At 37.9% G+C, this 25,183-nt stretch overlaps 3 protein-coding genes and 2 pseudogenes across 4 annotated transcripts; 2 read left to right on the forward strand and 3 right to left on the reverse strand.

Moving 5' to 3' along the window:
• Positions 1-2,490: 2,490 nt before the first annotated feature.
• On the reverse strand, positions 2,491-5,353 carry LOC132178784 (glyceraldehyde-3-phosphate dehydrogenase A, chloroplastic). Its single transcript, XM_059591335.1, has 5 exons — positions 5,183-5,353; positions 4,940-5,056; positions 3,968-4,272; positions 3,615-3,859; positions 2,491-3,158 (listed from the first exon to the last, which is right to left on the reverse strand). The coding sequence occupies exons 1-5, from the start codon at positions 5,222-5,224 to the stop codon at positions 2,656-2,658; spliced, it is 1,212 nt and encodes a 403-aa protein (XP_059447318.1). The 5' UTR covers positions 5,225-5,353; the 3' UTR covers positions 2,491-2,655.
• A 221-nt stretch (positions 5,354-5,574) lies between these two features.
• On the forward strand, positions 5,575-6,765 carry LOC132179152 (large ribosomal subunit protein eL21x/eL21w-like; annotated as a pseudogene).
• Positions 6,766-8,832: 2,067 nt separating this feature from the next.
• LOC132179770 (UPF0481 protein At3g47200-like) lies at positions 8,833-10,331 on the forward strand (annotated as a pseudogene).
• Positions 10,332-10,541: 210 nt separating this feature from the next.
• On the reverse strand, positions 10,542-16,741 carry LOC132179796 (uncharacterized). Its single transcript, XM_059592575.1, has 13 exons — positions 15,889-16,741; positions 14,227-14,364; positions 13,891-13,972; positions 13,560-13,636; positions 13,165-13,271; positions 12,507-12,621; positions 12,277-12,393; positions 12,075-12,166; positions 11,703-11,769; positions 11,541-11,619; positions 11,342-11,433; positions 10,954-11,097; positions 10,542-10,874 (listed from the first exon to the last, which is right to left on the reverse strand). Exons 1-13 carry the CDS (start codon positions 16,123-16,125, stop codon positions 10,848-10,850), a joined length of 1,374 nt encoding a protein of 457 aa, XP_059448558.1. The 5' UTR covers positions 16,126-16,741; the 3' UTR covers positions 10,542-10,847.
• Positions 16,742-18,153: 1,412 nt separating this feature from the next.
• Positions 18,154-24,947, reverse strand: LOC132179991 (histone-lysine N-methyltransferase ASHR2). 2 transcript variants are annotated; one of them, XR_009440000.1, is made up of 3 exons: positions 23,626-24,947; positions 18,755-18,807; positions 18,154-18,686 (listed from the first exon to the last, which is right to left on the reverse strand). XR_009440000.1 is itself a non-coding variant. In XM_059592823.1 (2 exons), exon 1 carries the CDS (start codon positions 24,917-24,919, stop codon positions 23,651-23,653), a length of 1,269 nt encoding a protein of 422 aa, XP_059448806.1. In that variant the 5' UTR covers positions 24,920-24,947; the 3' UTR covers positions 18,154-18,807; positions 23,626-23,650. The 2 variants fall into 2 exon arrangements, 1 of the variants encoding a protein (XP_059448806.1); XM_059592823.1 differs by having other exon boundaries at positions 18,154-18,807.
• Positions 24,948-25,183: the final 236 nt, after the last annotated feature.

A 25,183-nucleotide genomic window follows, 5' to 3' on the forward strand; every position in this document is an offset into this window, starting at 1 on the left:
AATTCTCTGTTTGTTCTTTTTGACTTGCTGCACAATTGAAGGGGGCGATTTTTAACACTGATTTGGGTCTTTCTCTTCGGCTCGGAACCAAAAGAAAGCACAACCAAATGGCGTTAACTAATTTCATACTCACGGTGGCCAGTGTTAGCGCCGTGATTCTGTTGTTAATTTGTTATGATGGATTATTTTCCTGTTTGTTTTCTTTTGTAGACAGAGTTGGCATTACAATTGTGCTGGGCCACTAGGTATAAATTTATGAAACCCTTTCATCTGGGTATAAATTAGAATAACCTCCTGGGCCTCCTCCTGCTCTTTGAATTTTAAATTTTATAGTTTAGGGTAATCGGATCGTGTTGGGTCGTGTCTATCTGATTAGACCCGGTTATTTTAAATGGGTAAAACGGGTTGTGTTGGGTTACCCAGTTATTTTCGTGTCATAATCATGTTAAACCCGATTACCCGTTTAGCTAAACAAGTCGTGTCTGAATATAGGCTAATCGTGTAACGGATACCTGCAAGTCGTAATCAGGTCGTGTCAGTTTTTCATTTTGCCACCCCTAGTTTTGAGAATGACGAGTAGAAGAAGTAAAAAGACTAGTTTTTGTTCTTTTTTGCGAGGCATTTCATGTGGGATATTTATAGATTCTAGACTACTCTTACTATTGCTTTCACATCTTCCTAGGATGTGGAGTACAATTTACATTCTCAGTATAATATATATAATTTCCAATGTTCAGAAAATACAATGGACTTGTCCATTAGCATCTACAATGAGACATGCATGGCTAAATTCTATAACTTCAACATCAAAATGCATTATTTTTTAACACTCCTTCTTAGTGTTGAAAAAAAAAAAAAAAAAAAAAAACTCCGAGCATGCTTTGTAGTATCAAGACCCTTTTGTTTCTTTCCAAATATTCTGTATTCTTTCCTATTATTCTCTAGCATCTTTGTATGTATATATAGATACTAATAGTCAATGAGGATGGTCAAATTTATTAGGGTATTAGAGTAAAGATCTTGAGTTTGACTATTGTCTCTATCATTTACACACATTTCAATTAAAATAGTTCACGTGTTGTTGGGTCTCACATATGAGAGAGAATATTAAAGTATTAATTAAATGATTATTTTAAAACTTATTTCAACTATCTCAATTTTTTTAGATAAATAATTATTTGACAAGTGAAACTTTTCCTTTGATAGCGCCTTTGCAAAAATATTTTTATTTGGCCTAAACTTATACCTCCTATACATTTACATTGCGACGGTCAAGCAACACTGTCATGAGCATATAACCATATTTATAATGACCAATCTAGCTAGGCATGTTGGCATAAGACATAGTTATGTAGGACAATTACGTAATTGCATTAATTGATTTTGGAAGGTCTAGTTTAAATTTAGCAGATTCATTAACTAAAGGGATTGCAAGGAATTTGATGTAGAAAACATCGAAGGGATGAGATTAAAGCCTTTAGGGAATGTTCACCAATATTGAAAACTCAACTCTCAACACTTTGAATATCAAGATTTTGAATTCAATGAGTTGAACTACATTATATGTTGTGATCACAAGCACCATAAATTAAATTAGTATGTCCAGAGGTTAAGGTGCTTGGTATTTGTATTGTAACCGTGGATGTTGTGTAGTATCCACCTAATAGGCTTATATTATGCTTATGTTGAAGTGTATTGATTATATTGACACTTGTAATATGTCTACTTATATGAGTGTTGGAGGTGGTGCTACCTGAAACTAAGTTATAGACTAAAAGTTCAATGTATATGTGGGCTTTTAAAACTACCTAAAGAGAAGAAAACATGATTGCAAGATAGTTGGTTCAGAGTTTGTCTACCATGCCATCCTCGTTACCTTTATTATTTTGAAGGGGGATCCATATATAGATTATTAGAGTGTATTCAAAATTAATGCAAGTATGGTTTCAATTTAGAAAGTTTTTATAATGAAAAGGGTTTAAATGTTTAGAAAGAAGAGAGTCGCATATGAAAAAAATGAGAACGAAAGGTAGGCATTTACGAATAATTCTATAAGTTCCTTTTGTGTCCATACAAGATTGATGAGGCTCTTAAAATCATTCAATAATGATCAATGACAAACCCAATGATAATTTACTAGTGACAACTTACACCTAAGCTGGCATATATTCTAGTAAGGTGCAAAGCACCGGTTGCGTGTGTGTGTATGGCTGTAATTTAGGTGCTTTTGTTTGTGATTATTATTAAGTTTTGCTATTTTGTAGAAACAAAACTTTAATCTCTTTGGTAGAATAGAAAATTTGTGCTTTTATTTCGTGTAAAACGCAATTAAACATCAAAAAGTGTTTGTGGAGGCGTATTTGCTATAACTCGGTACATATATACGAATTGATGAGAATTAATGCAAAGCAAATAACGACTTAAGGATTAAGCGAGAGTGAGGAACATTTATTTTTGTGTTTAAGTTTATGCACAAACACACTTTTCTGATTAATGTTTTGTAATAAATTCAACTCGAACTCGAACTCGAACTCATCAAAAAAGAAAAGAGGTTCACATGATCTGATTACATATGGTTGAAATCAGAAATCTACAAGAAAAACTGGGGAGGAAGTTGATTAACAGCAGGCTAGGGATAAGGGAATTGAAGATCGATCACTTCCAGTTGTTGGCAACAATGTCTGCAAGATCAACGACCCTCTGTGAATAACCCCACTCATTGTCATACCAAGCAATAACCTTTACCATGTCATCTCCCATGACCATAGTTAGTGAAGAGTCAACAGTTGAGGAAACATCAGAGCACCGAAAGTCCACTGAGACAAGAGGCTCGTCGCACACAGATAGAATACCCTTGAGTTCCTTTTCAGCAGTGTCTCTGAAGGCTGCGTTTACCTCTTCTGCAAAGGTCTTCTTTGACACTTGAACAACAAGGTCCACAACTGAGACATTAGGCGTGGGCACACGGAGGGCAATGCCATTCAGCTTCCCTTTGAGACTAGGAAGAACAAGGGCCACAGCTTTTGCAGCACCTGTGGAAGTTGGGACTATGTTGAGAGCTGCAGCCCGTGCACGACGAAGGTCACGGTGGCTTGCATCAAGAAGCCTTTGGTCTCCAGTGTAGGAATGGGTGGTCGTCATGGTACCCTTGATGATGCCTAACATATATATATATATATATATAAGATATTATCCACGTTATATATGGACATGCCATTAAACCAATCGAGAAGATATATGAAGGCGATTGTGCTGAAATTGACAAACTTTTTACTTCTATCACCAATTGGTACGTAATTAAGGATATTACATTACAGATTCATTAGACTTTATAGTTAGAAAATCAACTTATTTTCTATCAAATTTGTAGGCCGAAATAAATTGTAGGGAAGGTTTTTTTTTTTTTTTTGTGAAGCATTGAAATTGTTTTTAACGTACAGAGCAAAAGGTTTAATTAGGAAGGAATGCCAGAGCAAGATCATGGAACACCAAGGGAGAAGCAACCTATACGCTTTTGAACATTTAATATTATTGCAAGGAAGCGTCTGCAGGCATAATGGTTACAAAAATTAGGAAGGCAAGATGCAGAGAAGAGAAAGGAAGGAAGCAATTACCAAATTTCTGGTCGAGGACCTTGACAAAGGGGGCGAGGCAATTGGTGGTACAAGAGGCATTGCTGATGATGGGCTCGGCCGGGTTGTAAGAGTCAGCATTAACACCGACCACGTAAGTGGGGATATCTCCTTTCCCAGGAGCAGTGATGAGCACCTTCTTGGCCCCTGCCTGTATGTGCTTTCCAGCACCTTCCCTGTCCACAAACACTCCCGTTCCTTCTATCACCAGGTCTATCTCCAATTCTCTGAGCAAACCATCCATTTTGGTTACGTTCAGAGTTTTATTTTTATTTTTTTATTTAAAAACAAAAGAACAAAAGAAAAAAAAAAAAAAAAAGAATTAATGACATTACTTCCAGGGGAGGTTGACTGGGTTGCGGTCGGAGACGACCTTGATGACCTTTCCATCAACGGAGATGCCATTATCACCGACGGGCTTGACGTCAGCGTCGAAGATGCCGAGGGTTGAGTCGTACTTGAGAAGATGGGAAGCCTGCTTGATACCCCCTGTGTCGTTGATGGCAATGATATCCAGCGGGGAGTCCTTCCTGCCATGCCAACACCTCAAAAAGTTCCTTCCGATTCTCCCAAACCCATTGATCGCCACCTTCAGCTTTGCCTCTACCACTCCCCTCCTGTAACCCCCGTTTCCGCCGACCTATATACAACATTAATAAAGCTGATCAATAGTACTCAATATGTGCCAAGTTGATAATTAAATCCAATTAATTTTGGCCTAGAGCCTAGAGCCTAGACGTGATTCAGTTGGGTACATGTATGTATGTATGTATTACATAACATTGAGGCATATTAATTAATTGAAAAATAATGTAAAATATTCGAATATATATGTACATATATATACCACAACAAATTTACCTATGATCATGAGATCCGACATGACACCAAGTTTCATATTGCCTAAATCATTTATCCGAAACCACATTTTCTGTTGCTTAATTACCAGCAGAGTTTGATCCAGAGAGAGTGAAAACGAACGACGGAAATTGGTCAAATCATTCATAGTGAGCTGGGACCAAAGCATCCAAGTGGTTGTCCAAATGATCATTACTAGCTAGCTAGTGTTTACTATCGGTGGTGAAAATCAGCTCATCAAACTTATAATGATTCCTCTGAGTTTTCAGGTTAGCATTGGCTGATCAGGCCCAAGAGGCCAGCACTGATATAGCTAGCTCATTCCGATTCTGATTATTTTTTACTTGTGTAAGCAAGAATTTCAAACCATATATTCATGTTGTACGTGTCTTTAGTCCTACACACACATATATAATATAAGGACGCCTGAGAGGGAAATTCAGACTCACAGCTGAGGTCTGGAAGGCAATGACAGAGAGAAAGTCTTCGGAGGTTTTTCGAGCAAATGGAAGAGAAGCTGCCGAGCTGCGAAGGCCAGCGAATTCGGAGAGCCCCTGATTGTTGACCTGAATACAGGAGCTAATTAATTGTGGAAGAAGAAGAAGAGCAATTGTAAGAGACAAGAACATATATATATATATATAGTTGCTTGCTGAAGAAGATGAATAGATAGATAGTCAAAAGATAGAGACCTTGAGAGACGACTTGGCCACAGAGAGAGTAGCAGAAGCCATGGTTGTGTACCAAGCGCAGCTGCAGCAGTAGGAGCGCTAGTGGGAAATGTGAGTTCAAATTAGATGAGGTTGAGGGTAGATAATATGGAGAGGATGAGATTGTCGATAGCCTCTCATTCAACTTATGGCTGTGGTTGTGTAGGATGTTGATGAATTATGGTTCACGGCCATCCAACCTCATGTCTTATCTCCCGTGCACCATTGCCATTGGTTTTCTGGGTTGGGCCCACCTTAACCACTTTAAGCTCCAGCCCAACAAAGGGGTAATGGAGTAATTGGGCCCAAGCCCATATTAAACAAACAGTAAGAAGAGAGTCGATAGACGTGAGCTATATAAAATGGGAAGAGCATCGAGAGGCGGAGAGAGATCTAGCGGTTACCACACAATGCCGGCTGGTCTTCGATCGAGGACGAGGGATCTGTTCGCTCGCCCCTTCAGGAGGAAGGGTTGCATCCCGCTCTCTACCTATCTGAAGACCTACAAAATTGGGGAGTACGTGGACGTTAGCGTTAACGGCGCCGTTCACATTGGCATGCCCCACAAGGTCTACCATGGCCGCACCGGTAGCATTTAGAACGTCACCAAGCGTGCCGTCGGCGTCGAAATCAACAAGCAGGTTTCCTCCTTCAAAATATCTTCTTTCCTGTTTGTGTTTTATTTACAACTCAATTAGGCAGTTCAATTCTGTCGCATCCTTACAAAATGCTTTGCTTATAATACCCAATATTGTCTAGTTTGTCTGCATTTGTATGCCTCCCATAATGTCTGTCCATATTACCCAGCTATCATCTCTCGGCAGATCAATGTCCAATTGCATTGCATGCCTGTGGTGGTATTTGTTAAGATGGGATATCATTTGTCTTAATTGCACGAGTAAATGCTTCCTTGTTGAAAGAGGGTATTTTCATTTTGGTGGATTTTAGTTCCCTGGATGACCAATGAACAAGTTTTAGCTGTGAACTTGCACACCATTGCTAGGCCTTGGGCTTCTTGCCTTTTTGCCGGTTAATGAATGTTATTAAGTTTTTCAAGGTGTTTGTTATTTGATTTTTCCATGGCCGTGGATGTAAATTTTGGTAATCTTTGGGGCTGTTACTTAGGTTGCGAACAGGATTATTAGGAAGAGGATACATGTGCGGGTGGAACATTTTCAGCCATCGAGGTGTGGGGAGGACTTCAAACTGAGAAGAATCCAGAATGATCAGCTGAAGGCAGAGGCCAAAGCTTGTGGGGAAAAAATCAGCACCAAGAGACAACCTCAAGGACCCAAGCCTGGATTCATGGTTGCCACTTGCCGGTGCTACCCTGGAGACAGTCACTCCCATTCCATATGATGTGGTCAATGACCTTAAGGGCGGTTACTGATAACGTATCGGTATTGCCTCAGATTATCTTTCGGTTTCCAGTTTATAATCAGCATTTTCTTTTGACTCTAATCGTCTAATACTTGAGATGAAAACAACGTTTTGCCCAACCAAATCTTATTATCACTTCCATTTTAACCAAGCACGATGAAAGTTTTAGCTTTCTGTGGTGTGAGATTCAGTTTTCCGTTTTCCTCTGCATTAATGCTCTTTTTATTGAATTATTAAATATATTTAGAGCTTGCTTGAGACTTGAGATTGTGTTAAAAGGAAAAATTATAGTTTACCCTTTTAAAGTTGACAGCGTTTTTTAATTGGAACATTAAAATTTCAATTTTTGCAATCCATCCCTACAAAGTTTCAATTTTTTTCAATTCGACCTATATTATCTCAAAATTCCCAAATTGCCGGCCAAAGAGCCACCCTGAATGTTTTAAATTTTTTTTTTTTTTTAAAAAAAAATAAAATAAAAAATAAAAATTAGGGGCAATATGAGAAGTTTTGGATACAATTGGTCAAATTGAAAATTTTGAAACTTTTGGGGGGTGGATTGCAAAAATTTAAAACTTTAGTGTTCGAATTAAAAAACACTGTCAATTTTAGGGGGGTAAATTGTAATTTTCTCTTAGTGTTAATGTTTTTAGTACTAAAAAAATTGTGCCAAACTGAAGTCTGGTTTGTTTCGTAAACAACTCCAAAAGTAATTTATGACTTTTTTACTATAATAATGACTAAAACGCAAGGGAAAATTACTGCAAAGCTATTTTTAGGTTTAAAATTCTATTTCTTAATGCAATTTTAATATATTCTTAGGGTTTGTTTGAGATTGCAATTTTAGTAAGTACAATTTTTGTAATTGTGTTTTTGAAATCGTTATTTTTTTAAATTGCGTTTAGTAAAACATGTTAAAAATTATTTTTTCTATAATGGAGTTTGAATAATATTAGCATATAATTGTAATTTCATGGACAAATTATCAATAAGGACATTTGTTTATAGCGGTAAAATAACTAACATTGTCTATGAGCCTCCTTTTTAACACTTTTGCAAACAAAAGTATGACTTATAATTTGACATTAACTTTGAGTTTTCTACTTAAGAAATGGTATCTTGCCATATTACTTGTTTTTATACGTGCTTTTTTTTTATTTTTTGGTGGGGACAAAGATTTCAAACAAACATATAATAAAGAAGATAGGTTTTTAACATATTTTAGGTGAGTATTTGTGGAAATTTATTCATTCATGTTTGAAAATTTGGTAATTATTGCGCCAAATATTTGTTATTTGAAATCGTTAATTTGCTTTAAATTCGTGCATTTTCAAATAAGCACATTTAGCCTGCTTATAGAAATTTTGTGAATTTCATTTTGAATTTTAAATTATGCGTTTTTTAAATCGCAATATCAAACGCTTTGCATTTTGCAATTCTTCCCTTGTCCGGGCTCGACTTGTTTAAGATTGTGTCGAGCTCGAGTAGTTTGGCCCAGGGCAAATCACTCAATAACAAAACTCGTTGATACTCACAGTGGGAGATCCAAACCAAAACTCAACCTTAAACAAAATCTTACAAATTGATATAATTTTTGCAATCAAACCTTAATGGGTAAGACAAAATTGTAACTCTTTTGCTCCCAATGGCTGGAACTTCTTTCACACATTACTCACTGGGTTCGGTTCTCTCTCTGTTGTGATCTCTCTCAGCTTCATGTTGTTTTCACGAACAGCTCGTTTAATAATCAAATAGAGCTTATACGAGCCGATTTCGAGTTTGCTCGCTGGCAAAAATTGGTAAAAGGTATAGTTTAATGAGATTGTGGTGGTGTTTACTCGATTTCTTGTCTCGGGAGGTTTGCAGAGTATTCAAAAAAAAAAAAGAAAAAAAAAAAAGAAGAAAAGATAGATATAAAGGGAAAGTATCACAAACACTACAAGAAAGGAATGCCGCACGGCTTTTGAGCTTCTTGCCCCCATTGGCTGTTCAGCTTTAGGGATGCCATCGATCAATCAAATGTTAACAAATTAAGCAGTTTCTATATCTTGGGCATCTATTATGACGTGAGAATCAATTAATTGCTGAAAGTTGGATGCTTGAGATGTCTGTTTCCGATCCTCGAAAATGTATAAATGGAAGCGGAAGGAGAGACGACGGGAATGAGTGTGGGACTAAAGGAAAAGAAAAAGAAAAGAAAGGGGAAGGCGCATGCGCATGCGGATCGATCATTTGATCGTTCCTGAAAAGTAATGGAATGGATGATACAAGTTAATGATGAACTCGAAAACATGGCGGATATATATACTTCAACTGAAATGGAGCGGTGGCAAAAGAGTTCAATCTACAAAGTACCGGCACGCGTCACAGACCTAAACACAAAGGAGTACATACCTCAGGCAGTCTCCTTCGGGCCTTACCATCTTGGGAAAAAGCATTTAAACCAGATGGAGGAGCACAAGCACCGAGCACTCCTCCATTTCCTAAAGAGATGCAGAAAACCTCTTGAATTGTTCATCAACGCTTTAGCCCAAGTGGTGCAAGAGTTGAAAGACTCGTATGAGCCGCTTGATCCGGTGTGGAAATATGACACTCCCAGATTCCTGCAACTAATGATTCTGGACGGCTGTTTTATGCTTGAAATCCTGCGTACCTCGACTAGTGTTTTGGATGACTATGCTCCCACTGATCCAATATCCAGCAATCATGGGAAGCTCTATCTCATGCCATATATCAAGCGTGACATGCTGATGCTTGAAAATCAGCTGCCAATGCTGGTTCTTGACCGGCTGGTTCATGTCTAGAACAATGAGGCGAAGGTGAAATTCCTTTTGTTTGTTTATTTTTTCTGCCCACATAACCAAATCATTGGTTCTCGTTTTGAATTTTAACTGAATTTTAACTATATCACAGGATAAAGAGTTTGTCAACAACCTCATACTCCAGTTCTGCTCCCTCTCACCCAACACTCGCATTTCAAAGATGGGTAAATGCTTGCACGTATTGGATCTGCATAGGAAGAGCCTGCTTCGGGAAAACCCCAGGCAAAAATCACGTCAAAGGAAGTCGGCCGGAGTGAACCACGCAATTGGTGGTGACGAGATCATTCGATCTGCTGCAGAGCTTTATGAAGCCGGAATCAGGTTCAAGAAAAGCACAAGTGGGAGCCTCAAAGACATCTCCTTCACTGGCGGGGTCCTTAGGCTCCCAGTCATCGTTGTGGATGATGCCACGGAGTCAATGTTCTTGAACCTTATAGCCTTTGAGCGTTTCCATGTCAATGTTCTTGTACCTTATAGCCTTTGAGCGTTTCCATGTAGGGGCAGGCAACGAGATTACGTCCTATATATTTTTCATGGAAAACATCATTGACAATGCCAAGGACGTTGCCCTTCTACACTCGAGCAGGATCATACAGAATGCCATCGGTAGTGACAAAGCCGTTGCCAAACTCTTCAACTCACTCTCCAAGGATATAACTCTCGACCCATAGAGTAGCCTCTATGTGGTGCATAAAAGAGTCGGTGACTACTGCAAGAAGCCCTCCAACCAGTGGCGTGCCAATCTCTTTCATACCTATTTCAGAAATCCATGGGCTATTCCCTCCTTTATTGCTGCAATCTTCCTCTTCGCCCTCACTATAGCGCAGACCATATACACCATATATCCTCACTATCATGAATCTCCTTCATCCTCTCCTCACCATTGACATCCCAACCAAATGTCTTTTGGATATTTGATTTTATTGCTCATTTTTCAATCATTTCAATTTTCAGCTGTGGGTTTTGACAATTGGGTTGTTTGATGATCTTCTCTTCCTTTATTTCATTTGAATAAAATGTATTACATGTTTCCTAATTAAGCTCTCTGATGAAAGGCATGCATACTTTTTTTTTTTTTTTTGAATAAAAAAAACCATTCTTATTTGATTACCATCAAATTTAAAAAGTAGCATCATATATACTGAGAATTATCATCATAAAGATCAAGGCATCTATCTTATGACGAAACTTCAGACAAAGTTATATCTTGTTTCGAGGTTCTGCCTACATATTTATACAGAAGCTCCATTGGAGAGTGTGTATTCATCAAAGAAAGAGAGAGTTTGCCTCCAATTTCAAAGACCCAAACTCCAAAATTCTCTCAGCGCCAACTGCAACTACCCAAAATAAACGAGATGTAGTTCAGCAGTCCGGCCCCACTTCCTCGACACAGACAGCATAGTTGCGGGAAAAGTGTAACCCGCTATAACTTTAATGCTACGCTTTTATGTTCCAACTCCAATTAACCTAAGCTGCCAGAGACGAAAAAGGTTGTCAGATCACAACTAAATGAGCGTGCAAGTAACATCCAACAGGAGTAGAGTAGATTACAAAATTATTCTGAGGCTCCCTCCAATAGAATCCCAGGAGGACAATGGGCACGACGTTGCAGGCTGCAAGGATATAAATCATCAGCGCATGCACCCCCATCCACTCCATTACCACAGTAGGGCGCCTATATCCACACACATCAACCTGAGGATCGAAAACCCCGTGATTATCAACTAGAAGATGAAGAAAACATGAACCAACCAAATTCAACAAATTACACTCTTCTGTTCTTGATTAGAGAGTGGAAAAAAATATTAAAATGGAATCAGTCATATTAGTAATAGTTTCACCAAAAATAAACATCCATGCCGACAATAATAAGCAAATGCGCCAAGTAAAACAACTTTGTTAAATGAGATTGATCGCATAAGATGACTAGACATCCTACCGTCAAGTAAATTCCAGCAAAAAGAATGCCAGCAACACCAGCAGTGAAACACGTGTAGCTGAATGTATAAAGAACCTTGTTTAAATGCATCCCTGCAACAATGATGCAGATTGATTAATGATGGAATATACTGCAAGCAGTGCAACTACTAACCGCTACAAAATATTCATTTTTTAGAAAGTGTACACAGACTACTTACCACAGGAATCCAAGGCAAGGCCCAAGATAATGAGACAAGAGGTTGTAATCATCCAGTGAAGGATCCTATCTCTGTGATCCTGAATGTGGATAAGAATTTGTGACACAAAGATAAACCTTCAGTGAGAAAAGGAAAACATGATCTGACATGAATATTTATCACCTTATAATGGACAATAATGTGCCCATAATGCAAACCAACCAAGCAGGTAACAATGGCCATCACTGAACTACAAACACAAAGTAAGAGGGTGGTCACTCCAAAAGCACAAAGTTGAAACACAAAAGACAATCAAGTTTAACCATAATTTATACTATCCATGTCTCTTCCTTAAGGATTGTGAGATGATAGGATTCAGTCGACGACGCCATTAACAAGACATAAGATAATTCAATGGCCCAAGTAGCATTGGCTCCTTTGTCATTTAAAAACCAAGCGAATTGTCCATATAATCGACCAACTTTTCTCTAATGCATAGCATGATAGTTGTTGAAGAATGACCTTGTGGACAACAGGGAATAGTTGTGAACGAACCTTAAAAGTCCTTCAGGATCAAAAGGGGCTTGACACCATGATGGAGCATCGGAAGGTAATGGGCCATAGTCTGGGGAGTTAATACTGCATTGCTGTGAACAAAAAAAAAACAAGGAAACATGAATTTATTAGGGAAAAACTGCAAAAAAAAAGAAAAAAAAAAGAAAAAAGGCAAATGAAAGTAACTCTAAAAACAGGATACCTGTGTTCTTGCATAGACTGGTCTTTTATATAAATGTTGTATACCCAATATCTTACGGTCAATCATTCCAACAGCATTACAAGCTGGACCAGTGTCACCACGGACTCCACATTTGACCTTCCAAAGAGACAACCATTCAGCCACCAGTTTCATAAGCAAAATCATACCTCGGAAGTCTTAAATGTTATATAAATAAATTAGAAAGATGGGAAGAAAAGATTATAGCTCACTGTAAACAATTTTGGTGCAGAGGAAGTTCCAATTGGAATCTGAAAGTCCCAATCAGGCACATACAAGCCATATAACAGTGAAAGATATAGAGTGGTAAGCATCAAAGCCAAAGCCCTGTTAGAGAGAGAGAGAGAGTAGTGTACGTCAAAGACAACAAATTAACACAATACTATGACAGTGCATATGAAACCAATATACAGAAACAGAAAAGCCAACATCTGAAATAGGGGAAGCAATGCAACATTGGCATTTAAATGTGATCAAGGGGCTTTGCAATCACCTCATTTCCAGAATATCAGTAATGACCCCCATATATGAACATATCATGACCAATTTCAGCTTCCAAAATTAAGGGCAACTTAGTTGTACTCAAATTTTTTCCTCGCAAGAGTTTCTTTTGTTTTTCTTTTCCTATTCTTATTTTATGCCTTCCTTTGTCAGCTATTTGTCTTCTCAGTTACTTGCACAACAAATAAAAAATATCATGATGTTTATTTGAATTAACAAAAAAATCCAGACATGGTCCCAAATTTCCCTTATTACTATATATTAAATTCACCTGGCTCTACAGAGTAATAGGTATCATAATTCAAATCCAGAAATCCAGAAGTCTGTAGCTGAAAGAATTTAATAAGCAGTATAATGAATAAAACTTACCACTGGAATCGATACTTCCTGAGCAGAGACGATCCTGAATTAACATTATTATCACCCTTCAGCCAAATCTCAGACAATGCTGCCAGCAGATATGCTATTGCAATTCTCTGCGAGTCAAAGAGGGAGAAGGAAAAAAGGTGTGTTATTTTAGAGATGATGAATGCACTGCATGTTCATTGGCAATCCAAAAAATTGATTTATTAAATCTTGCACAGTTCTTGAGCCAGGCAAAGCGTTGCCTTTTGTGGGAAGACATTAAATCACATTAAGCACTAAGATATGCTATCACGTTTCATCTGTTATATGTTGCAATAAACTATAGCCCACTCTAACTCCACTTCTTGCTTATGGTTGGCACAATAAACATTTCAACATGAGAAAACTAGAAAATATACCTGTAGTATACCCATCCATCTCATATATTTTATATCCACTCCATAAGTTAAATCGTTTATGCGATGGATAAAGCCACCTGGACAGGAGAGACAATACACATTAGTACAGAAACCATTTAAGTATTCACTTCTGATGAAACTTCCCACAAGATTATTGAGCATAACATAGCTTTTTGTTTCAAACTTCAATATTGTTATTGTTAATACACACTGTTACAACTACTGAAGCAGTTTGCTTTCATCATCATGGTAACTGAAACAACATGGATGAATTCTGCCATTGAGAAGGCTTATAAACTATGGTCTAAAAGCTAAAGATCTAGTAAAGGACCTTGAAGGAAAATGCCTAATGTTAAAAGCTTCAAAGCCCGTAATATTGCTTTTCTGGTTGCAACAGCTCTGCATGACAATTTCTGTAGAGGAAAATACTTTTCTTAGGCTCAGAGATAAACAGTAGTAGAACTAGCATCCGTGTAATAAGATAATAGACTTCTAAAATATCTCATGAAGATCTAAATAACTTTCTTTTCTGCCTTGAACAAAAAAAAAAAAATTATAATGAGAACAGGAATGAAAGTAACAGTTCATATTGACCTTATTGGATATTACGGGGACAACTACTTGGATGCCAAAAATAAGAGCAAAACGTTTGCAGAGCAAGAAGTACCTTGTAGGTAAGTGCAAGTGAAATACCAACAATAAAGAGGAAAAATGGCATGACAAAATCTGCAAGGGTTAAACCATTCCAAGGTGAATGATTAATAGCAGGCAGGATTCCACCAGCATCATCCACGAGTATCATTAGCTGCATTGAGAAGAAACAATTTTTTGTAAAGAGATGACATTTAGCCTATATGCAGAGAGTATAGGCAGAAAAGAAAAAAGAAAAGAAAAGAAAAAAGAAAAAAAGAAAAAAGAATTACTTAACATAAACGTAGAGAGTAGATCCTTGTCAGTGAAAAACAGGGCATACGCCTTGCATTAATCAAGTGACATCATAATCCTAGAAAAAACATGACTTTCCCCCACTCAATCTACAAGTAATGCAGTTCAGGACTTGTGTGCATTCAATCTTCACATAATGCAGTTCAGGCATACAGTGCATACAAATATCATGCCAAACAAACTCCCATATTTCCACTTTTAGTATAAGTTCATATAGCACCACTGAAGACTGTCATAAACCAAATGATTAAGCAATTTATGATTTTAACCAATCCAAGCCCCAAGTTTTTCACTTTTGTTCATATAAGTGCAAACTAAAAGTCGGCACACACAATTCCTGCAGTTCCCCCAGAACAATTCCTATAGGATGATAGATGGCACCGAAAGTATAGCCCAACATTGATTCCCCTATTTTCTTTCCCAATATTCAGTGCCTCAACGGTATTTACATAGTAAAATCTGAGCTGTTTTCTACTATGCATCAACCTTTCGTATAGTTCTGTACTAAGATTGTGACTGTGGATTTCTTTCGCGTAGAGCGTTACAAAGGAAGATAGAGTTGACTTCCCTAATCCAGTCTTTAGCATCAGAATCTCATTCTCTTTCAACATGACTACCGTCTTTGCACTTGGAAAAGACTTCAATTTTTCCCTTTTCATAGTGCCTGCGCTTTTTTTCTTTTCTTTACAGAAAAAAAGTATAAATAATTATGCCCTTTCATAATCTTCTGCATCGATGACCGTTTACCATAATAAATATATATCAGATAGATAAAAAGTATAGACCAGCAAATAAACTCAAACAATGAGGATCACAAGGCGACCATTTCAGGAAAAGGTTGTTTATTTATCATGAAGAGATGGATAGAGTTACGTAATTTTTGCAAAGATCTCATGGATTTATTTATCATGCGAACGAGTGATGGTTTAGTAATAGCATCGGCCGGTGTAATACTTTACTGGTTTTCCTATTACAAAGACGAAAATGAAAGAAATACCATTTATAATTCTGTTTCTTTATGTGGGATGGGATGGGATGGGATGGCATGGGAAAAAATGAAAACAAATGGAAGAGTGAAGGAACTGTTAATTTTCCGTTTCCAAAACGTCAACGGGATTATCCGAATGAATGGGAGCAGAGAATATAGTTTTTCATGTATTTCAAATAATAAATGACTACTAGTCCCTAATTAAAATATAAGACAAAGCCTTCCACTTTGACTGTTGAGATTTGAAGACAGAGAAAGACGACGTCGTCTGCTCTCTATCCCCTCTGGCCGTGTAGAGTAATTCCAATTTTGATCGAATGCAGATATGCATATAAACTTTAAAAAACAAAAACAATGAAGAAGAATAAGAGAAACAAGCCGGGTGGGAAAAATTACCGCCACAGTGATGCCGCGAAAAACGTCCAGTGAGACAAGACGTTGTTGTTGTTGCTTTTGCTTGGAACTTTCCTCTTGAATCTTATTGAAGCCACCAGCGGCATTAGGAATGGCGGGCCTGGATCTTGCATGAACGGCCATTTCAACATCATCTTCATCCTCCTCAATAGCCGAGGAGTGCACTGCACACTTGTTCTGTAACTCAGGATCATCGCGTCCTCTAATAGGCTCGTACATTATTCTCTCTATTCTATAGATTTAATTATCTCTCGAGACAGACCTGCGTTCACTCAAATATCAAATGCAAAACGCAGCCCCACCAACTAATTCCCATCGACACCCTCCATAAACCTCTTACAATCATATATATAATATGTATATAGAACTGAAATCCTCGTCCTTCCCCTCTACTGAGAGCAAGATCAGGGAGATGCAAGATAAAACCTGAGAGAGAATGGCATTATTATGTTCCCCTAATGAAGATGATGGGATTACCTTTCCCTTTCCGTTACCCTCCCCTTGAAATGACGTTTGGAGCGGGGGCAAGGAGGATTTTGCATCAATCTTCTTTTCTTTTACTTTTTGGTTAAAATGTGAATTTGCGGAAAGGAGATGAGCTCCCTTCGGCTCTTCCTAACTTTGGATGCGCCCCTTTTTCGACCCCGAGAGACCAGTACTCCTTCCCTTTGGTTTTCTTTTTTCCTTTTTTCGCCCTTCTACTTCCCTCCTCTTCTTCTTTGCCGCTAATAAGTCGCTAACCCATTTATCGTCTTGGCATATTTATAGGAAAAGAATAAATATAGATCGGAAAGGAATAACTGAAAAAGAAGAGGAGATAAAACTCACTCACTCATTAAAAAAGTAAATGAATAAGCATTATTCTCCAATCCATCTTCCTTCCTTATTTGCCATTTCAGCATAGAATAAATATCTGTCGTGGGATGGGATGGCCACAGTGGTACTCGTACCTCCACGTCACAGATCGACTTCAATAAATATCCTCCTATCTATCTATCTATCTATCACCTTCTTATTTAAACTTAAACTGTTAAACATCTGAAAGAAAAAATATCTTTCCATACTAATGGATTAATACAACTGCTGTTACATTCCTAATAAATCTGTAATAGAGCCCCCGTATCACAAGGAAACAGCGCAAATCACGTAATATATTATCAAACTGATCGGACCAAATCTTTCATATTCCCTTCTTCGTGTACACATAAACTACTAATCTTGTTGGATTTATGTCAATCACCTATTCCTTGGGATTTCATTACACCAATGTGTATATATATATATATATATATATATATATATATATTGGATGAAGAATTATGAATTTATTTTTAATTTAATGTAGCAGTTCATAATTTGTGAAATAAACAACTAAAAATATTTGATTTATTAATGCAATTAATTAATGAATAATTTATCAATTATACACTCTTAACCATTTTATCACTCATGAATACAATTGTTGCTATTGATTACACTTTTGGGAAGTATTCCACACAATTATGTTACAAAGAATGGTAGTTAAACTTATCCAACATGAGAGCTCCCTATGGATACTTTATTCGCAAAAAGAAGAAAAGTAAAACGAGGGTGAATGGAAATTATGACTTTTTTTTTTTTTTTTTTTTTGTGATGTAACAATAAAAATGAGTCATTCAAAATTTTTATAAAAAAAAAAAAAAAAAAAAGTATGGATGAAAATGTTGATTTTTATTACCACACCATCAAATTGTATAATAGTCGTATAACAATATACTAAACATCATCAATCATTCTTGCCACAAACAGAAAGCAAAAAATTATGAAATTTTTTGATATAATGTCTCAAATATATATATCGTAATGAGAAGTTGCCCTGCTACACTTTCAAAAGGATCCACATATTAAATGCTAATGTTGTTATCAAGGCTGCAGTTCCTTGGCACTCGTACATGCGTAGACAAAATTAAAGAATCCTAGTGAATTAGGTTTACATGTCGAAAGGTCACCCAACATGTATAAGAGGGAGCAGGTGATCTCACTATCAGGCCTTTGTTAAAAAATGGATTGATAATTTGGTAGAAATAGTGGTCCAAATTATGTAGTAGCAGCAGCATGAATCGAGTGACCAATGACCATCATGTTGCGGTTAAGACTTAAGACCAGGTTAGTTAAAGTGGAAAATAATAATAATAAAATAAAAATTATTAAAAAAAAAAAAAAAAGCCGCTGCTTTCATAAGCTCCACCATAGAATATATATATATATATATAGCACTATTTGTTCTTTCAAATTTCCCCGCAAATGCAATGGCAATAGAAATGGATATTATACATTGTGAAGTGTCTTTTCAGCAAAGCAACAAGGGAAATTGATTATTTAGCGTGTTTAATAAATTAATATGCATGCCATGCCACCACCTAAAACAGACCACGCCACAATATTAACAACAGGATGACACATCGCTGACGACCAACGCCACAATATTAACAACAGAAGAGTGGAGTAAATGTTCAAATGATGCCATCGCTGACGACCAACTAGTGCTCAAGCTGTCATAGGAAAATAGGCAACACTCTACTCCACCTCCATGCAATCAACTTCTGCAGATTGACAACCAGAACGAACGAGCAAATATATGCGGAGGGGCGGGTTTAATGTTAAGAAGACAAAATTCATTTTCTACGGATCTATGTCCTCTCTCACATTGTGGACTTGTTTTAAGCTTCCTCCTAACTGATGCCTGAAAATTCTTCTAAGTCTCTTCTATGTAACTCTATATATGTTTAGGCACAACTCTTCTGCAATTACACAAGCAAATGAGAATTGTGCACGTATATGTCACAATTTCTTTAGAAAATATTATTACCTTTTCAACTGGCTTGGGCAAGAAGATCTTTTGGAATCGGACTCAGTTCCAACCTGAAATAGTTGTGAGAAATTAAATTTCCAGTCACTCTCCGTTACAATCAGAGAAGAAACAAAACATGACATCAGCAAGACACGTACAATTGAATTAATACTAATTAATATTGTGAAATCCAGTCCATAATGCACCAGCAAGGCTTAGAAATTCAAGTAACTTTCTGTCTTTGATGACATTCACATATATCACTGGATGAATCTAGCGGCTGTAGTGGAGGTTGTAAATGGGTTAGAGTTTGCAGTTTGGTTCCAGATCTTAGATGCCATTCCGATCCTGAGCTTCTCAAGATTATAAGGAAAGAACAAATCCAGAGAAGCACAAATGTCTAGATTGCCTATGGCTGGCCAGGGGTAGCCAAAACCATCCACTAATTTTATTTTATTTTTTTTCTTCTTAAAAAAAAAAAAATCATATTAATGAAACATACGAGACACTTGTCAAATTGGACAAAAATACCAACTACATTTATCAAATGTCCACAAGTATTATTTGCAATACCTTTTTTAACCGATGAGTCTGTTTGATGTATCGTTAAACCACATGTACTAAAAAGGTAATTGAACCTTAAAAGAAAAGAAAAAAATTATATTTAGCTTCTACGTTTTCCTTCGATTTCAATTTACACTGTGTTTCCAATTTGGACAATCAAGTCATTAGGTTTTCTCATGGTTTAAATAAATCTCTATGTCATTTTTATCTTCAAAATTAATGATTTTCCATATGCCACATTTGATACACCATGCTCACACTGCTCAGTGTCAATGCCACTTCAACAAATTTGTCACATCAGTCAAGTGCCCCGTCATCCACACACACACACACGCACATATATATATATATATATATTTTTTTTTAAAAAAAAAAAGTAAAACACCCCGCCAACACTGAGTGAAAGAAAAAAACAGAGCGGCGTTGAAGATCCTACCCCTACCCACAACGTTTGCTTCAGTCTATCCCTTCCCCTTTTAGCTCCCACACCCACTTGAGCTGGTCCTCCATCAGGCTTTCAAGTCAATCATTCAAAAAAGGCTCATGAAGTAACATCCTCCATGTTAAACTTTTCAATTCTATTTGCAGCCCAATTGTCCATTTTCTTCACAAAGTCACAATTCTTCCAATAGTCACTCCATACTCTGTGAACGCATTAATGGGCTCATCCTTGACACTAAACTCGTCTTTTTTCTCCTCCATAAAACGTGGATTTGGTTGATGGCAACGCCTATTCACACCACCCATGGCGGCAAATTGTTTGATTAATGCTATAATTTGGTTTTCAAACCGCTCAAATTGCTCATCCAATCGTTGCAAACACCATGTCAGCTACTCATCACGTGTTGTCTCCTCGTGTTCGTACAATTCACCAATACTTGCTTGTTGGTTTCCTCCTCCATGCGGTCCTCTACAAGCAATGGTAGGAAACAAAACCTTGGGTACTCATACTAACTTGGTTTCCTCCTTCAAGCTTTTGATGAAAAATAGAAGAAAATTCACCTTTAGTGAGTTTCTTACCGAAAATTGAGAATAAACAACATGTGAGCCAAACCGTCCTTATTAGGCCTAAATAGAAAATAGGGACACAACCCTAAAAATTCAAAAGACTAAAACATCTTGACGCACTCGATCAATCAAGCTGCAAGTTAATACAACAAAACCCTAAAACCCTAACGAACCATCTTTGGTTGATCGGGCATAGACTGAGTCATCGACCGAGCATCTCGAGTTATACAACTAGGACTTGATGCATCACCTTGGTCAATCAAATTAAGGCCAAGGCAATGACCCAAGCCCTTGGGAATTGATACCAAATATCATGATGCGTTCTCAGTCAATTGAGAATTGCCCATCAATCGATTGAGAATCTCGTGTCCAGTCTTCTTGTTTGCCTCTTGGTCTACATCACAAATCCTCTTCAATGTGTTCTTTCTCACATACCTTTTAAATCTCGCTCCTACTTGAGCTAGTCCTTAATCTTTGTTTTAGTTCAATCTGTACTAGACTAACAACCATGAAATTCGCATTTCTCAACCAAATCCCACACTCAAATTTGATTCTCATTTCTATTTCATACCCCACTTTCTCTGTATTTCAACTCCCAAGATCTTTTGCCCCCAACATACCCATCAACTATCGTTGCCACTTGAGCTAACTCAATCTCGATTCTAGCTCAATGTCTCAAATAATCTTGAAAATCCACTCAACTAACTAAACCCCACCTTTGCTCCACTCTTTCCCATTTCATGATCCATTCCCTCAAGAATTCCTCGCTCAGATCCATATTCGCCTCCTCTCTCTTTGGATGTCCAATATTCTTTACAGTGAATATGGATCTGAGAGACGCTGCAGCAGAGATGAACTCAAGCAGACACCACGGGGTAGGAGTAGGATCCTCAACGCATCTCTTTTGTTGTTTCACATATTGTAGGTGGGATTTTTTTTCTTCTTTTTACCGCGTGGATGACAGGGAACTTAACTGACATGGTAAATTTGTTGACATGGTACTTACACTATGTGCATGGCGTGTTCACTGTGGCACAAAAAATTGTTGAAGTGACATATGGACCTATTTGAAACCTAACAAAACAATAATAGTATATCAAAGACAGAGAACCTCTACTTAAACCACTCCTATTGGTACCCATTCCAAGGCAATCAAAGTATTGGCCAAGCTAAAAAAAAAAAGAAAAAAAAAAAAGCAACGTAGAATATTAACCGAATGATAAATAGAACAAATTGCCTTGAAATAAATGGGAAGGAAGCTTAACTTGAATGATAAATACGATTATACACGAGGTTCACACCAAAGACGAGTGGAGATGTATGATTAGTTCCAAAACAACAATGTAAATGATGATCAACTGAATCCAGCTCTTGTAAAAAAACAATGTGCCTTAAAGATATACTCTTATGCTTCTAATTGTAAATGTGTACTTGGGACGACGAGTTTAATATTTTCAAACTTGTTTCATCTTATATTTTCGTTATTAAGACCTTCAAGGGTTAGATATCTGCATGCACACGTGTGTGTGTATATATATATATAATTTATCCCCCCGAATTATCCACCCATTTTTACTTTTAACCCCAATGTTTAAAAAGTGACACTTTACCCCATCAAACTTCCAAATTGTTGCAATTCGACCATTTTGATTATTTTTATTTTTTTTTTTCCAAAATGCCTCCATCCCAAGTTAAAATTTTTTTTTAAAAAAATAAAATAAATATAAATAAAAATTAAGGGGTGGCTTCGGCTCAACTGGGGTGGCCAGCCACCCCTTAATTTTTAATTTTTTTTAAACATGGGATGGGAGCATTTTGGGAAAAAAAAAATAGTCAGAATAGTTGAATTGTAACAATTTGAAAGTTTGGGAGGGGGATAAAATGTCACTTTTTAAACATTGGGGTTAAAAATGCAAATGAGTGGATATTTCAAGGGGGTAAAATGTATTTTCCCATATATATAATTCATGCAGTAGTATCTTCTTTGTATTGTATTCGGCTCAATCCTTTTGCTAAAAGATTGGAGTCAAATTGTAATTCAAATAAGAAAGCAATGAGTGGTTACCGATTACAGAGTGTACATTGTTGGGAAGTCATATTTGATCTCCTTCCGCTCCTCACAGGAACTCAAGAAGCAGCTCGCACTTTAACTTCTTAAGAAGAACAAGTGAATATGCTTCTAATTATAAATCCATTAAGCATACCTTATGTGGATAAAAAGACACTAAAACCTGTACTTTGACCTTGAGTTTCTTAATCTTTTCTTTCTTCTTTTTTGTCTTTTTTTTTTTCTGTTCCTGATATGGAGCCTATGTGGAGAATTCAATACGCAAGTAAATCAAAAAAGGAACCAAAGTGAACTCAATTTGATCAAAATTACAACCTTCTGGTGTACTCTTTCAAAAAGAAGTTGGAAGCCTAGCACCAAAAAACCACAAAATGAGGGCTCAAATACCAACTGATGTTAGTTCTTAATTGTCCTTCAACAACAAACTCTGAAACCTTCTCTTCTCTTTGTGCAAAACGCTCTAGAATAAATTGAATCCCTTTAGAAACTGAATCCCATTTATGCCCACAAAATATGGCCATTATCCCCCCACCCCCCACCAATGACAACATATACTCTATTAAGGAATCATACGAAGAACCTAATACTGATTCATGTGTGAACTGCAGTGAACTAAAAGACACTAGAGCCAATTTAAATCTCATGAAACATCAGATTCTAGAAGTTTCCATCGGGGTCGGGAGACAGAGGGGACTAAATTCCACAGCTGCTCAAATTGGCTTTATAATCCTTTTTTTTTTTTTTTTTAATTACGAGGAACCCCTCCAAGGAATGGCACTTTGTGTATTCACTCTTATTGAGTAAACCTGGTGTAAAGCGTCCCATTATTAGGTAATACTCCGACTTCGCTGACGGGCTGACTCTAAAGAATTGTTTGCACTCAAAAGGCTTCAAACCTTAGACCTTAAGCCTGATGGAAATGCCACCAAGACCAAAGCCCTTACCAAATAAGTCAACTCGTTGGGGTTCAAATTGGCTTTATAACTAAACCGAGTTTCTTGGTCTAGCGAAAATTCAGCAAGGGCTATTTGATGAGCTTCTGCACTAGAGACACCATATGAAATAAGAATGGACTGTTCGTCTAACATCTATCAAAAGCATCGAAGATATTAAATTGAAACCTGAACTAAGATAATTAACCAAAAAAAAATGGAATCTGTCGGAAAATCAAGAGAAGGCAGAGAGTAGCAGAAAGAAAAAGACATGTGACAAAAAGGTTAAGATATCAGAGAAAGACAAAGACGCTCACAGTCAGAGGCAGGAAGGAAGAGAACTCAGTCATCCATGGAAAGCTCGTCTTCTCCTCCACTAGCATCAGTCACTTGGTCATGCTTGAGGTTGCCACATACATTACATTCCAAGAAGTTAGAGGGAGTAGCGTCGTCTTTGGGAGGCAAGGGAGCCATAGTGCCCCAGCAATTTTCCCTATCACACATGTATCTGATAAAAAAATAGGCGTGAGGGAAATCAGCATTTCCTTGTCCTTGGGAGGATGCCATTTGGTCATGGTGGTCCTCATCCATCAGCTCGTCTTTCTCCTCCTCCTCCTCTTCCTCCTCGGCAACATTATCGTCTTCATGATCGGACCAATTGGCTTCGACCTCGCAGCGGTCACAATGGCAAGTGAAGCCATAGTCCATCAACCTCCTCTGCCTGCTGGCATAATTCTCGTTGACGGGAAAATAGCTCAAGCAGATCTCCCTGCCTTGAGGAACATCATGAACAACGCGAACGATGATGTCGGTGTTGTTGTGGTGGTCGGGGGCGGTGTCGACGTAATCGAAACGGCAGGCATTGGGAAGGCAGTCGTGGTTGAAGAAGGAGGCATTCGGGTAGATACCATAAGCTCGGACGGAACGTTGGCCATCGTCACGGGGGGAGAAAGGCTCCATCAGCCCAAAGGCATTGAACTTGTCCTTGGCCAGCAATGCGGCAGTGAGTTCCACCGAGAATCCCTCAAGAGGAGGATGAGGAGGGCAGAGGGATGAGATGAGGGAATGAAGGAATTGCGCAGCTGTGGTGTCAGGGGCGTTAGGCGAGCCCTCAAGGGAGAGCAGAATCTGGAATTGGGAAGGGAAGAAAAGGGCAAGATGGTAGGCGGCAACCAGAAAACGGGCCTGGACCTGGCGTTCCACGGGTTGTTCAAGAACGAGAGAGGGGCAATCTCGGAGACGAGAAAGGGCTTGGCATACCCATAGAGAGTGGGACGATGTGAGCGCAGCGGACAGGCATTTTTGGCTACAGAATATATGATGATGGGAGCAACAAGAGCAAGGTACCACTGAACTCGAAGAAGAAGAAGAGGATAGTAAGCTTCTGAAGCACTTGGCGCAGTACATGTTGGAAGTGGAGGAGTGAGAGGAAGAAGAGAAAGATGATTGGTTGATGTTGATCAACGGAAGAGCAGAGTAGAGGAGTATGGGAGAGTCCCTGAGGACAATCTGCCCGCCCCTCAGTGGCTGGGACGCCACAAGACCCCTCCCTCTCCCTTCTATCTCTGCCATCCTCAGCAACCCACTTGTCTCCGCCGCCGCCTGTGACATCTCTCTCCGCTCTATAGCAACCGTAGGGTTTTTCCAATGCTCGATTCTGTTTCTCGTACCTTCTTACTTTATTATTTTTTAAAGATGCTTGAGAATTGAGATAGTTTCGAAGCCCAGTAAATCCAACCCAATTGATGTTTGGGTTGCCCTGGGCCACGTCCAATTTTGATTGTTCAACCTAGCCCAATTTCATATTATTCGGATATATTTTGAAGACCTTCCTAAACTAAGAGTCCATTTGATATTGCGGTTTTAATAAATGTA

The sequence above is a fragment of the Corylus avellana genome, chromosome ca4 (assembly GCF_901000735.1).
Source record: "Corylus avellana chromosome ca4, CavTom2PMs-1.0".
NCBI lineage: Eukaryota > Viridiplantae > Streptophyta > Magnoliopsida > Fagales > Betulaceae > Corylus > Corylus avellana.